The sequence below is a fragment of the Chaetodon trifascialis genome, chromosome 14 (genome assembly GCF_039877785.1).
Source record: "Chaetodon trifascialis isolate fChaTrf1 chromosome 14, fChaTrf1.hap1, whole genome shotgun sequence".
NCBI classification, from domain to species: domain Eukaryota; kingdom Metazoa; phylum Chordata; class Actinopteri; order Chaetodontiformes; family Chaetodontidae; genus Chaetodon; species Chaetodon trifascialis.
Genome location: NC_092069.1, coordinates 21,333,365 through 21,347,900, shown reverse-complemented (window position 1 = coordinate 21,347,900; position 14,536 = coordinate 21,333,365). Strand labels below are relative to the sequence as shown.

General features: G+C 42.0%; 1 protein-coding gene across 9 annotated transcripts in view; it reads left to right on the top strand.

The window, feature by feature from the left end:
- Positions 1–14,536, top strand: part of syne1b (spectrin repeat containing, nuclear envelope 1b) — a 77,397-nt gene that overhangs the window by 2,842 nt on the left and 60,019 nt on the right. For 6 of the 9 annotated variants that reach the window (XM_070979087.1, XM_070979089.1, XM_070979091.1 and 3 more), the window contains exons 1-13: positions 2,240–2,715; positions 3,835–3,896; positions 6,506–6,601; positions 8,507–8,590; positions 9,496–9,588; positions 10,518–10,696; positions 10,817–11,013; positions 11,688–11,797; positions 12,923–12,955; positions 13,277–13,384; positions 13,480–13,617; positions 14,112–14,276; positions 14,375–14,487. In XM_070979087.1, coding sequence (XP_070835188.1) covers positions 2,640–2,715; positions 3,835–3,896; positions 6,506–6,601; positions 8,507–8,590; positions 9,496–9,588; positions 10,518–10,696; positions 10,817–11,013; positions 11,688–11,797; positions 12,923–12,955; positions 13,277–13,384; positions 13,480–13,617; positions 14,112–14,276; positions 14,375–14,487 — 1,454 coding nt within the window. In that variant the 5' untranslated portion in view covers positions 2,240–2,639. Of the gene's footprint in view, positions 1–2,239; positions 2,716–3,834; positions 3,897–6,505; positions 6,602–8,506; positions 8,591–9,495; positions 9,589–10,517; positions 10,697–10,816; positions 11,014–11,687; positions 11,798–12,922; positions 12,956–13,276; positions 13,385–13,479; positions 13,618–14,111; positions 14,277–14,374; positions 14,488–14,536 lie in introns of those variants that run through there. The other 3 variants (XM_070979093.1, XM_070979094.1, XM_070979086.1) reach the window with 1 other exon arrangement.

The following is a 14,536-nucleotide window of genomic DNA, read 5'->3' as shown; positions in this document are numbered from 1 at the left end:
ACAAGCCGTATCTTATTTTTTGGGGGGATACTGCTTTCATTTGTGATATTTGTTTACGAATATTAGATTACAGTACGCTCATATTGTTTTGATGACTAGGAAACCTTTCAGTAAGTAATATATACTCAGTGTCAAGCATCTCTGAATGAACAGCTACACGATAATTTCTTGTCTTGCCTGATTGTTGTTGGCCTGGTGAAGCTAAGTAGGGCTGCTCTCGACTAAATGGAACAACAACATAGTGAGTGGGCTTTTACAGTGGTCCCAGGTGACCAACACAGAATGATGAAGCCAAGCACCTACAGTACGGTGCTGCCAAAGGGATCATCTGTCCTAAGATCACCTTAAGTACTCCATTACTCATGTGAATTGCAGATGCTTTAGTGGCTTGATGCGCTGTGTGGTGTTTGTTGCCGGGCTGTTCGCTTTTAATTGCCACTTAGCTGCTAGTACTACATCAGGCTTAATTAAATCAGTTGGCTAAGAAGTAATGACTCAATGATGGGGAGCTATTTTACATAAGGTTTCATGCTTGTCAGAGTTAGTGTATCTTAGACCTGACCTGCAGATGTACATCTTACTACAGAAAAGTGTACCATGCAGCCGAGTTCAGAACTCTGGACAGTTCCTTAATAGCTGGATTTGAGACTGAGCAGCTGGAATATCAGGAAGTCTTCCAGTTATCATTTACAACTTGTTTTTTTATTTCATCTGCTCTTTTTGTTCGTTTTTTCATATCCTGAGAGGTATTTTAAGACTGGGTACTGAACCTCAATACCTTTGTGTCTGCAGCACAGAGTATCAGAGTATCATTGGCATTTAATGTGCTATATAAACAAGGCTTTACTTACTTTTTATTTTTCCTGGGTTGGACCGATCTGGCAAAGTAAAAGTTTTAAGAATATAAGTTGATTTCTACACAGAGAAGCAAAATCAACATTTTTATGATAAGCTCTTTACCAGCTACTGCGCTGCTTGTGGGACAGCAGCACTATTTTTAGGATTTGCAGTGCTTTGCAAAGTTATATGAGAGTATGTAATACACTGTGTGAATTCATAGAGCCAGTTCGTGTCTTTTCGGTCACTTTGGTCATTTAAAAATGCCAGAAAAATGTAGTTGGTACAATATTCTGCATAGCATACTGGTGAAACCCTAAAAATATGTCTGTGAGGGTTCTTGTTGGTGGGTTAAACAAATGCTCTAAAAACATTCAAATGATTTGATTACAGTTTATTTCAAGGTTAATGTTTTATGTTTTTAATTTGTCCTCATTGACGTACCAGTTAGAGTACCTAACCTGTTTTTAGCTTGGCACTTTTGTAGTAATAAATAGATGTGAGCGATTTAAATGTAGTATTTATAAAAACTCAACAAGCAGCTGTCAACATATTTTAACGCTGCTGCTTCTAACCTTTTGCTGTTTTGACATACAAGAGGAAAAAAAAAATCCATTTTCACCCAAATAGCTTTTCTGGGCCAGTTCCACCAGCAGTCTATAGAGCAGTAATAATAGAATCACAAGCTGAGGACTATTTTTAGTATGTCAGAAAAGCTTTTAGTATGCTGGTTGTCTTGAAAGAATAAAGGGACTTTTCTGCAGGAGATGATAAACTAACAATACCCTAATTATTCAGTATTGTGTGCTGTATTCAGAAGAGTGGAGCAGCAGTCCAACAGAAAAAACAGACTGGTCAAAGCTGAAGAGGTGCTAGGTCTTACAGGATAAAAATGCACTGTGGAGCTTTTACATGATACTGTGTGTGCAGTGGGAATCCCGGGGTGGGTGTGTCCGCTTTGTCGTCACAATAGCATTGACAGTGAGAGAGAGCAGGTGGTGGATGTCATTCACCAGCCTCAGCATTAATTATTAAGATTTGTTGCACCATGGTGAGCTTTGTGTAGCAGTCTTTTAATTTTTCTCTGGCCTGCTTAATCAATGAGCCCACAGAGACTTCATTTGATTTAACAGCCAAGATTTTCACAAAACAAAACAGACCAAAAAAAAAAATTTGAAAGGGATTTGTTTCATGATTGCCTTGGACGCTTCGCTGTAATGCTTTTTAACTGTGTCAGCCTCATAGAAGATTAGACAAGTCTGAGAGGCAAATACAGGCCCATACACACACATAAATCTGGATAATGCAGCCAAGACTGTGACATCACCGCCTCCTGCATGCTGATTGGTGGAGCCATGCTTCTAGTTGATCTCTCTCCAGCCTCAGACGGTATGATGGTACAGCGAGGCAGTGCAGCGGGGGCTGTGCACGTCCACGCAGCCATGGCTCCTCTGGATGGGAAAAACACAGGAAGGTGGAAGGACGGGATTGTAAATGACCCTTTCTGTTAGAGTTTTCTCCTCTGCCGTCCGTGTGCGTGTGTGTGTCTGTGTGCGCGTGTGTGTCGGTGTGTATGTGTGTGAGAGTGTCAGGGAGGAGGGGACGTTTTCATCACAGCCTCCAGCAGCTATTGCTTTCACCGGGGGAAACTAGGCAGCCAGATCCGTTTTGCTTCCTGCTGGAAAGAGGAGGAAAAGGACAGCTGTGTGTTTTTCCACTGTGGATCTTATTGTCACACATGCATGTATGTGCGGTGGAACTCATGACAGGCAAAGGCAGAGACCCGGAGAGTGGGTTGTAGAATGGCTCACTATAAGGATGTATCTGTCAGGAAGACTTCTTTAAATCTGGTGACTGGATTTTTTCAGTATCTGCGTGGTAAGTAGGGCAGTAGCACCCTTCATCTCTCATCTGTGTGCACATATGTAGCTAATCTGGGATAGACTTGGGACAATAACATATGCTAATGGTTTGTAGGTGAATGCCTGCTACTAGTAAGAGTATAATGCTCCACAAACAGCTGTATGTGTGCAGTGTGTGTGTGTGTTTATGTGTGGATCTGCATGTGTGTGCTATGCTTCAGTGGGCATCCCCTGTGCATCAGTGATGAAGCATTCGCCTGTGGGTCAACATCACGTCTTTGCTCTCTGTATAGTGTTCGCATTGCTTCCTTAAACACGTGACCGCTGTCTATATATCTCTAAGGGTGGATGTTTAAAAATGGCCACTCTGTGCAGTGTGCAGCACTAACCTACCGGCACGCGTGACAGGGTGATAGAAATCAGTCCTCGACGAAACAGCAGCACCACTATAGCAAAGAAATCAGTTGTTTTGTCATACATGCTGCATAATGCATGAGTTGTTGTGGCTGAATATATTAGTAGAACACAAAAGAGGCTGGGGGTGGCCCAGACAATCACGCATGTTATTACTGGCAGAAAATTTCTGTCTACTCATTCTCTAATCTCCTCATATGACCTCTTTTTGAGAGCACTTCGCAGCAGCATCTATTATACTATGTTATTCACACTGCACATATCTAAGCATCGTAGAAGTCGTGCTTCCTCACATGTTTGGTGCAGAGCTGCTGTAATACTACTTGGTATCCGTGAAGCAGCGTGAAATTATTTGGAATGAGATCGGATAAAGTAGGATTCTGACATGAGGAGTCCTTCAAAGGCTATGACTAATGAAAAGTCATAGTTGGGCATTAATATTTTATGAGTTTTATGTTTCTGTGGTAGCTATAAAGCCAACCATATCCATGTGTGGAATCAATTAACAGCCACTTCTTTGCAAGAACAAATCTAGAATCTCTGATCATGAAGTCCAACTGCATGCATTCTCTCCTCACCCCTCTCTCGTCTCGGTTGTGTGCCCTCTACAAATATCACCAGCTCCTGTAGTCTGGAGTATGGGGCTTAGGCTCAGAGTCATCCCTCAGAGAATGTGGTGTCTGTCATGAACTGACATGCCGTTTGCTTCTTTAATTTTCAGATGAGCAAGAGGCGGTGCAGAAGAGAACCTTCACAAAATGGATCAATTCTCATTTAGCAAAGGTAAGTGTGAATTTCCGACCCTGTTCTCCGCTGCATCATAAATCACTTGACAGGGTTTGGAGATTTTACAGGCTCATTAGACTCATATAAAATAAAATTACGCGAGCAGTTACATCACAAGTAAGTTGAATGCTGTGCTGTGTTGACCTTTTCATCAGAGAGACTCGTGATGTTTTATGCCTCATCATAATAATGCAGATTCTCTTTGGTCAGTGCTGTTCCAGGCTACTGACCCATCACGCTCATGGAGGCAGCTGACTGCAAGACGAGCTTTGCCATGCACACAGTAATGGCCCGTAATAACTCTGAATAAGATAATTGAATCTATCCAGTTAACTTTAAATAATGACGTCATTTGCCTTGTTTTCGAAAGCATTTTAAAACGAATGAACAGGGTTTGTTTATAATGACAGTTTGCTGGTTCTAGTAGTGGAAAAGAACACACTCTCTGCATAGTTAACCTACGATTCTTCTGCTTTCCTGAGAGGAGAGCTTGTTAAGAGATCATGCTGCTTGTTGCTAGAAAGATGACACGGACATGACAGAGCTCAGAGGCATCTTCTGTTTTAAAGACTCTTAAAGACCCCTCACTAGGGGCATTTATCCTCTTTTGAGCTCCTGTCCCACTTGTAGAGTGCATTTATGCAGACATATGGGAGGTATAATGGATTATTCAGAAACTGGTGTGTGGGGTATGTGTTTGTTATGTCTTAGGTGTCTGTGGTGTCCACTGTGCGTGAGTGTGCAGGTACGGTGTGTGCGTGGGTGTTTTGTTATTCATGTGAGTGTGTCTATTTATGGATAGGATAGGCAGGGACAGTGATGAGGTGTGCAGATGGAGAGCAAGGGGGTGAGGACAGTTCCCTGCAGGCAGTTGTCTGCTTCTGAGGCTCATGCATGTAGATTATAAGTATCACACTGTGAGCCTAAAGTAACAAACAATATTAAATCACGCGCACTGAATTAAGTGAACCTTTGGGACTATAAAATATGAGAATTTTACTATTCCTGAAGAATTGTTCGGAATTCAGAATAAGGACTGAGTGGTCTCTGTAACTGTAATCACTGATGATGCAGCAGAATGAACCAGTCAGACACAGCTACAGGGTTTAAGTCTGGAACCTGGCAACGAGATTTAGTTTAGAGGGGTCTTTTGTTGAGCCTGATCTGCCCACAGTAGTTCAAAGCGTGGCTTCTAAAACTTTAGAAGAATCTCAGTTATGTGGTGGGCCAACGCAGAGACCCTCTGTTGGTCTATTCTTCATTATTCATGCACTGCGCTCAAGCTCACTCATTGTGCATACCAATAGGACTAATGTAGCATCAGCCACATGGTGGCGGAGCTCTCTGTCGTACTGACACTCTCGTCAGCTGCCGTACGAGGCAGGATTGGCTTATTTAACAAAAGGTTTATGATGATTTGTCAGTGCACAAACAGTTTCTTGCAATCCTTTGCAATAGTTTTATGTGTGTGATTCAAAGATGAGCATTGACCTGAATGGAATCTCTTTTTTCTGGGTGAAAGTGTGCGTTATCTAAGTTTTAACTTCCCCCAGCTGTCACACTTTCCCCTCTGCCTTTGTGTCCGTTTCCTCTGATATTGTATTACTAAAACACCTTTCCAGTGATATTCACTGTTTTCCCACTGTTAGGTCTCATGTGACTCTCTTGCTGAGTGAATTCATTTTCCAGGGTGGGAAGGAGACCCAAATTACAGAAGCTATTTTTGCACGATTGCGCATAGTAGCAGTGTAATAGGAAAATTATTTTTTGTTTTAATATGACTAGCATGAAGAGAATAGTTACAGAGTCTTGTAGTCAAATGGTATATTTACTTGACAACTCTGAACACATAACTATGTGCAGCAATAGTAATATTAATGGATCTGTCTGTCTATCTGAAGTGTTAATTGAATCATTTTTGTTCATAAAAATGTCTAACACCTAAACAATAGTATTGATACATCGGATGACAGGAAGGAGAGAAGTGTGCATGTGCAGAATAACAGGACAGACGCTTGCCTCTTCACACTGCTTTGCCCCAGATAGGCAGCCAACTGCATCCTGTCATGGAATATGTTGAGTTGTGAAATGACCTGTATATGGTGCCAAATAAAGAATTCCCATGTTGAACTTTGCTTTTAATTAACGCTTCTCTCTGCTGAATGAATGCACATCTGTTTCATTTACTTATACAGCAAGTAAATGCAGTAAGTTGTAATGCTGTCATTCATCTCGGAGATTGTACAGCTCTGTAAATGTGTGGATATGATATCAGGAGACGGTACCCAATTAGGGTTAAATGAGTAGCATCGCCTCAGGGGCTGGGCACCAAGCCACTGCTGAGGAAAAGGCACCATCTTTTCAGCTGCAGGGAGGCTCTGTGGTTGTTGCTAACAAGCCTGTTTCTCACAAACAGCATTTGGTTTCTCTTCACCTCTGCTAATGGCTCAGAATACCAATATCCATCCACTGTATAGAATCAAAAAAGCAGCATCACTGGTGCTGTGAATATATTGGTTCTCGAGACAGATTCATTTCTAATTTCGAAGTTGCATTTGTGGAAATGATCAGTTTCTGTGTTGTTAAAACTCTTTTCTCTCCTCCAGTATAAACCGCCACTAGAGGTTAACGACCTTTTCGAGGACATCAAAGATGGGGTGAAACTCTTGGCTTTGCTGGAGGTGCTGTCTGGCCAAAGACTAGTAAGTAGCACTTCTGGATCGTTTTTTGCACAGGATTTAAACATGAAGTGCACAGACATGTTGGGCCTGACTCATACAGTACCTGTGCTGAAGTGTGGCTTTACTAAAGGGGAGAGCCACTCTGTGTGATATCCACTTGAAATAATGAATATGTAAATCAAGGCACCTTCACATCACAACAAGTCAGCTTGTACTTGTGTGTGTTTTTTTTCCCTACGTTATGTAACGCCTCGTGGTCTCATTTGTTTCATGGTGTAAAAGGAGAAATCTGCTACTCTCCGCTCCATTATATCACTTACATTAACGGCTGAGTCACAACGTTTTCAGGCCAAGATTAACAATATACACAAGTCTGGGCTGTGCTGCTGATTGGTGTTTAAAGCGATGAAATACTTTTCAAAGCCATTTCTCCTCATCTTAGCAGGAGGGATGTTGTCCAATGCTTTGTTAGAGAAGGTGAAAATGAATGCAGCCAAGTGACTTCACAAAATTCACAAAATAAATTGTTCAGTCCTTGAAGGTCCAGTAGGATTTAGGAGGATAAATTGGCAGAAATTGAATATAATATTCATAATTATGTTTTCTCTAGTGTTTAATCACCTGACAATAAGAATTGTTGTGTTTTTGTTACCTTAGAATGAGCTCTTTATATGTACAGAGGGAGTCGGTCGTCTTCCATGGACTGTGCTATGTTGTATTGACGTGTTTCCTGCAGTAGCCCAGAATGGACAAACAAAAGTGTCTTTAGGGTGAGGTGAGGGGTGGCTGTAGCTCAGGATGTAAAGTGGTCTTCTGCCAATCAGGGGGTCAGTGGTTCGATCCCTGCCCTCAGCAGTCCACAGGCTGAAGTATCCTTAGGCAAGATACTGATCCCCAAAACTGCTCCTGATGCTGCGCCATCAGTGTGTGGATTCATATGTACGTCACTTTGGATAAAAGCGTCTGCAAAATCACTGCAATTATAATTGGGTGTTTATTTGGTTGCAATATATTCAGTCTGAAATAGCAAACATGTGCTTATAATTACTGTAAACTTATAGAAATCCACAATTACTTCAGATTATTTTAATACTTACTGAACCTTCGCAGTGACGATGCAATTAAGTGAGGATGCAACCAGAGCCTAAACAAAGATTATGTATCTATTCTATCTTAAGAAATGCCAAGTTTGGATTAAATTTTTGTTGCTCATGTTAAGTGTTGCATCACTGCACACAAATTGCGTGACCCTAATTTAGATCTGAGCCCCGCCACCCACTGTGAGAAGCTGTTGGTTTACTGGTGTCTCTCACTGTCTCTCCCTGTTTTACACACACAGTTTACATCACAGGGTTTGCATTTTGTCTCCACAAGGAAGATGAGCCCCCATAATATGACTGTGTAAACATATTTGGCCCAGACTCTGATGGGGATTTAGTAATCAGACCTGTCTTGAAACAAACTGTCATGTCATCTGTAAAGCTGTTACTTGGCAAGTGAGTCAGCTGCATGTCACGGTGAGCAGCGTCTGATGCTGTCACTTAATGCTTTCAGTCCGCCCCTGCTGGTTCATATCATCCCAAACATTTTAACATGGACAGATCTCATTGAAGCTGGTTATAACTCTTGTTTTGGAGCACAGGATTATTCTTTTTTTGTACAGCTCTCACTAGTTCATTTATGTAAGAAAAGTCCTGCTAAAGCCCTACTCCCACGCCACTTTCACTGTCTTCCTGTGCAACTATCGGGATGGGTTTTCAGCCAAAGTGAGTGGTTGGTACAGCAGACATTTCTGTCTTTTCTTCTGTCGTTCATTTCTCACCATGTTTCAAGTCCGCGAATGGTTGAACGAAGATGTCCTCAGCTGTGTATGGTATGGCTTTCCTGGCAAGCTTGATTTTCACTTTCTGCCCTCTCTGTCTGAAGCCACGTGAGCAAGGCCGGCAGCTGAAGAGGATCCACTGGGTTTCCAACATCGGCACCGCGCTCAAATTCCTTGAAGGCAGAAAGGTAAGCATTCACTGCTGTTTCCCCTTTTAAATGCCATTTTTGTCCACAACTAAATAGCAGACTAGAAATAAACAGTGGCATGTCAAGAACTCGACTGGATAAAGCTGTTGTTTAGACATTTCTTAGTGCACGTGAGGTGTCTCGCTGTACTACTGCTCTATGTTCAGAGGCACAGCAGATAGAAACAGGACTTCTTGATTACATAACCCATCTCTAAATCCCTTGGCTCTATGAAGCCTGCGTCCCACTTTCATCTGGGTTCCCTGAGGACTGAGACTTACATTGTTGTGATCTCTCTCCCATCATGTGTGCCTTCAGTCTGTGTATCGAGGATCTCCGGTCAGTCGCCATTAAACGCCCTGTGTGATCCTATACTGTATGCATTCTTTTCATTTGATGCACGATGTGTACTGAGCAATGCTTGGATACAGCCATTCTGCGTCTAGAAATGTAGTCATTACGCTTTTCTTCTGACATGCATTTTGATGCATTTTGACTCAAACACTGATGACTGATGTGTCTGGCTCCCTACAATTCTGAGCTGCTCAATTATAGAGATGTAAATATGGCAGATTGTGGCAGTTCTCCAGTGCAACGTCTGCAATGCTGTGGTAACTCTGCTTTTCTTTTGAGTACCTAGTTGAACACAGTTGTCTTTTCTTTTGTTTCTTCTGGTTCACTTTTCACTGTGGCTGTTTCTGGCTTTCTGGTTTGGCTGTATTAAAGTACTTACCTGCATCAAAGACCTGACTTTGATGACTTTGAGCAAAGAAAAAAGCTTGCAATATTGTTTTGGAGAGAATGAAACCCGGGGGGCGTCTGTGGTCAATGATGCAAAAAAATTCTGACTGCAGCACTGGCTGACTTATTTCCCTGAATAATCCTTTGCTTTGCTTTTGTTTCAGATCAAACTCGTTAACATTCATGCTACTGATATCGCAGATGGACGACCGTCAATCGTCCTTGGGTTGATATGGACCATTATCCTCTACTTCCAGGTAATTCTTCATCTGATCTCTCAGAGTTTAGTAAGGAGAGTTGATGCCCTATGAATAAATCCAGCACTTCAAATCTCCTGGACCAAATGTTTTTTCATCATTTTGATTTTATGTTAATTGTTGTCATGATGAAACTTTACATATCGTGATGCATGGATTCCCAACCTGGGAGGTCCCAGCCCCTGTTGGGGGTTGCCAAAGCTTAACTGGGAGTCGCTAGGCCTTCTTGATTTTAAGGTGTTTAAACTGTGTTTAAAGATATACAGTTGGCTTCAATCTCAGCATTTGTTTCATTTCTGGGAAGAAAAGAAAATGAAATTGTTATTCTCAATGTTTAGATTATTAAGCTACGTCCACAGAGCCTCCACTCTCTGCTAAACAGTCTCCACCTGCATTAGAAAGGTACACAGTTAAAACAACCAAAGTGCTGCTAGAACCAGGGAGAAGAAAGGACTTAATTTGAGAAACAGAAGCATGTGATACATAATACAGATAGATAATTGTTTAGAAAGTAACTAAAATATCTCATCTCTGATCCAAGATTCACTGGAAATTATCTGCTCAAAATTTATCTGAATTGCTCGTTTTACACAAACATCCTGCAGTCGTTGCGTTCACTGTCTTGGTTAATTGAACCATTTATCAGTTGTGTATGGCTGTGTACTGTTATTGTCATGCATTGAATGCAATATGAAATATCCATAAAATACTTCTCTTATTCAGGGGTCCTCAGTTTAATTGATGATAGAAAAGGGGCCCCTTAAGACAAAAGGTTTAGAGCCATGGTGTAATGTAGGCATAAAGCTGACATATTTGGATAAACAGTACCTCAGGCTGCTGTGGATTCACATGGATGCCCAGAAGAACTGCCATTTACCTTTCATGTTGCTATGGTTATATGGTTCCTGCTGTTTATGTTCCTCATTTAGATTGAGGAGTTAACCAGCAACCTGCCAGCCCTCCAGGCCCTGTCTAACAGCAACTCTTCTGTGGAGAGCATACCCAGCTCTGAAACAGGAAGCCCTCCCATGAAGAGAAAGGTGGTTAACAAATTTCAGGGCAATGCCAAGAAGGCCCTGCTCAGATGGGTGCAGTGCACAGCAGCCAAGTATGTCACTTTCAAATGACCTTTCTGGCCAGATGTTACAACATGTTGTAGATGTGGGTGTAAATACATGTTCTATGTACTGTATAAGATACAGTAAGTAGTTATGTTGGTGTTTCTCAGGTATCATGGAATTGAGGTGAAGGACTTTGGTCCCAGTTGGCGTGATGGTGTTGCATTCCAGTCGGTGGTGCATGCCATCAGGCCAGACCTGGTGGACATGGAGGTGGTGCAGAGGAGGAGCAACAGGGAGAATTTGGAGGAAGCCTTTGCACTTGCGGAAAACGAGCTGGGCATTCCCCGTCTGCTGGATCCAGAAGGTGCCCGTGCCCTTTCCTGCTGCTTGCACTAAAAATTCCAGTGTAGTAGAATACTTAGATAAGCTAGCATTGAATGTGATTGGTACATAGAAAAGTCTTTTGAAGTTTGCCAGTATTTTAGACATAAATCAGCAAATGTACCACATTTGTTACATTAATGGAAGTGTGTTACCCCGACAATCCACTCTGCGTGAGTGTTTTTGATAAGCTGTGAAGAAAAGATCAGTAAAACCCACTAGAAGATTAAAATTCTGTCCTTACACGCGGCTCTTGATTTTCGACTCTGTGGATGTGAAGCAGTCTGCAGTGACTCTGCAGTCCTGTCTTCACTGGCAGAGTCACGATGCTTTATTGCACAAAGAGCCGCACTGAAATGTCTCTGCTTTTACGAGAGCTTGACCCTAATTTCTAGAAACATCAGGCCAAGGATGGAGATGAAAGTAGACATACATAATTAGCTGTCAGCCTGAGGAGATTTATCCTCTTGAGGATGTGAAATGTGTTTTTGACTTCATACCAGATGAAATGCCTGTGTCATATCAGCCCTTTATTTCCATACTTTCAGTTAATACTGACATGATTTTCAGAGGCCTGCTGCCTATATTTGCATCAGCTAATATTCAGCGTACAGTTTCATCAGATGTGCATCAGATAATGTTTGTGTCGCTCTGCAGATGTGGATGTAGACAAGCCAGACGAGAAATCCATCATGACGTATGTGGCTCAGTTCCTCAAGCACTACCCGAACCCCCACCACTCTGAGACTGATGGACAGCAAGAGGAGGTACTTCGTTTAAAACTTGATATGATATTTTAAGTGCATGTGAGGCAGTGATATGTAAGGCTGGAGAGAAAAATATTGTATTAGAATCAATATTTATTTAGTTTTTATGTTAGTTTTTATTTATTTTTAAAGTTGTGTATATTGTTGCTGTCCATAAAAATCGCCTTGTTTATCATCATTCACAGTGAATGTCCACATGCAGAGATCACAGCAGCAATATATGTTTGATAAATAGATGCTTTAACTGCTGCTGGGCTTATTGTTGTTAGCCTGTGCCTGCAATTTTTCACATTTGTCATTTTATCACATTAAGCTCACATGAATCACAGTAGTCATAACATGATCACAGCAGTAACACAACCCTGATTCTGAACAAGTTGGGACGGACGGTGTATAAACAAAAACAGAATTCAGTTATTTGCAAACAAACTGTGTTTACTGACAGTTTACGAAGTGTTCCTGAGTCCATGCAGTAGCATCCTTCATCCAATCATGTGTTCACAAAGTGGTGAACCTCGCTCCATCCTCGCTTGTGAACGACTGAGCCTTTCCAGGATGCCCCTTTCATACCCAATCATGATACTTGCACCCGTAACCTGTTTACCTGTGGAATGTTCCAAACAGGTGTTTTTGGAGCATTCCACATCTTTCCCAGTCTTTTGCTGCTCCTGTCTCAACTTGTTTGAAACGTGTTGCTGCATCAAATTCAGAATAAGCAAATATTTACAAAAATCAGTGACGTTCATGAAGTCCAACATTAAATATATTGTCTTTGTGCTGTTTTCAATTGCTTTATTTATGTCTTACACAGCTTTCAACTGTTTTTGGAATCAGGCTTTCACACTGTAGTCATCAAAATTCTGTTTTCCATCATCATCATTTCCATTATTATTTTGTTTTTGTACACATTAAGCTGCTACTTGGCTCAATTCCAACTTTTGCACTGTCAGTGCCAGTGCTCCAGGTGAGAGTTCGGTCATAGCGCTGCATGTTTTCTGTTTGGAGTGCATTCCCACCTTGCTCTCATCCCATTTCCCATCCTCTTTGCTTCTTTTTAATAATGCATCTAATGCATTTTGTGGTGTGTTTGCATCTCTTTGTGTGCCTTGCTGCTTTCCTGGATAGTTTGGTCCCCAAGATATAGAGCAAATGCTTGAGGTATGTTTCACTACATTAACAGACTAAATCAGAGGTTTGAGGAATAAGCTTGTGTCCATACCCCTTTCCTTCTACCATGACTACTAAAACTAATCTGGGCTAAACTGTAGAGGTTGGTTTGTGTGAAGCCATAGCAGGTTAAGTCTTTTTTGAACTCCTTAACTATGTGTTTTTTCTCTTTAATCTGAATTGATGAGGTGTTTCTGGAATGTCAGTTTGGTGTGAGTTGCTCAACATAATGGCATGCTGATCTGAAAAAAACAAACAACTGAAATCAGTCTGTTCCTGTGAGTCTGAGCCGAATATTCCTGATTGTGGCAGAGAGAGGAGCGGAAGATGCTGAGAGAGCTGAAGGTGTTTCTAGATCAGCTGGAGAGAGATGTGCTCCGGGCACAGGGAGCAGAGGGAAACCTCACTGACAAATATCAGGTGAGTCAGGCCTGGGAAGAAATAGTGCATTATTATATAACAGGCATTTATCAACCCCCACCACCTCTTTCTCATTTTATCCTTTTGTTTTGCAGGCATTCAAGAGCTTCCGTGTACAGTATGAAATGAAGAAAAAGCAGACGGACCCGCTGCTTCAGCCAGTGCACAGAGACGGCAAGCTGTCCGTGGACCAAGCCCTGGTCAAACAGGCCTGGGACCGTGTGTCTGCCAGGGTAATTGTACTGCGTGCTTTTGTACAACATGAATAATTAAAACCAAGCCACAGAGAAAACAGGATTAATTATGATAATGAATCATACCTAAGTTAAACAAAACCTGATAATAAATAATAGATTGTCCATTTGCTGTTTGTCATCATGCTTTTCTTTGCTTGAACATTGCAGCACCACAGTGAAAGTTATCATAATGAGAGAAACACACAACCCAGGGCTCAGGCCTCTCTGCACTGGCTGCCAGTGAAAGTTCAGTGGGGTGCAAGCATTTGAATTAAGAGTTTGTTCAGAGGGGAGGAGATGGGAACAGAGGAGCTTTTGTTCGCTGGGCAGTCTGCTTCTCTGGTCATCCTCAGCTTGTCTAGAGTGGCATAAAACTCTTTTGTCGTCTGAATGCTTGTGAACATGTGGAAATGCTGCGATCAGCATAGCCTCCTCAATGGTGGGATCTTGCTTTGGTAGAGTGGGGTTTTTTTAATGGATGTCAATTGCAGCTGCTGGACTGGCATATCCATCTGGACAAGTCCCTGCCTGGTCCTCTGGGAGTGATTGGAGCCTGGCTTCACAGGGCAGAGATGGCTCTGAGAGAGGACATTCCCATCCAACATGCTCACGAAGAGACAGCCAATGTTCTTCACAGAAAACTAGAGCAGCATAAGGTAACACAGCAGACCTCGACATTTAAGTGCCATATTGTTTCATACACGTACAGTACTCAGGAAAGCCATTGTGGATTGTTTGTGGTTCCATTTTGCAGGAGGTATTAAAAAACTTGGAATCGCACAGGCAAACCTTCCAGCAGATCCACAGGGACAGATCAGTGAATGGGGTACCTGTCCCACCTGAGCAGCTCCAAGATATGGCTGAACGGTAAGACCTGTCTCATGAGTTCATTTTGTGTAGTTTCTTCTAAAAATTA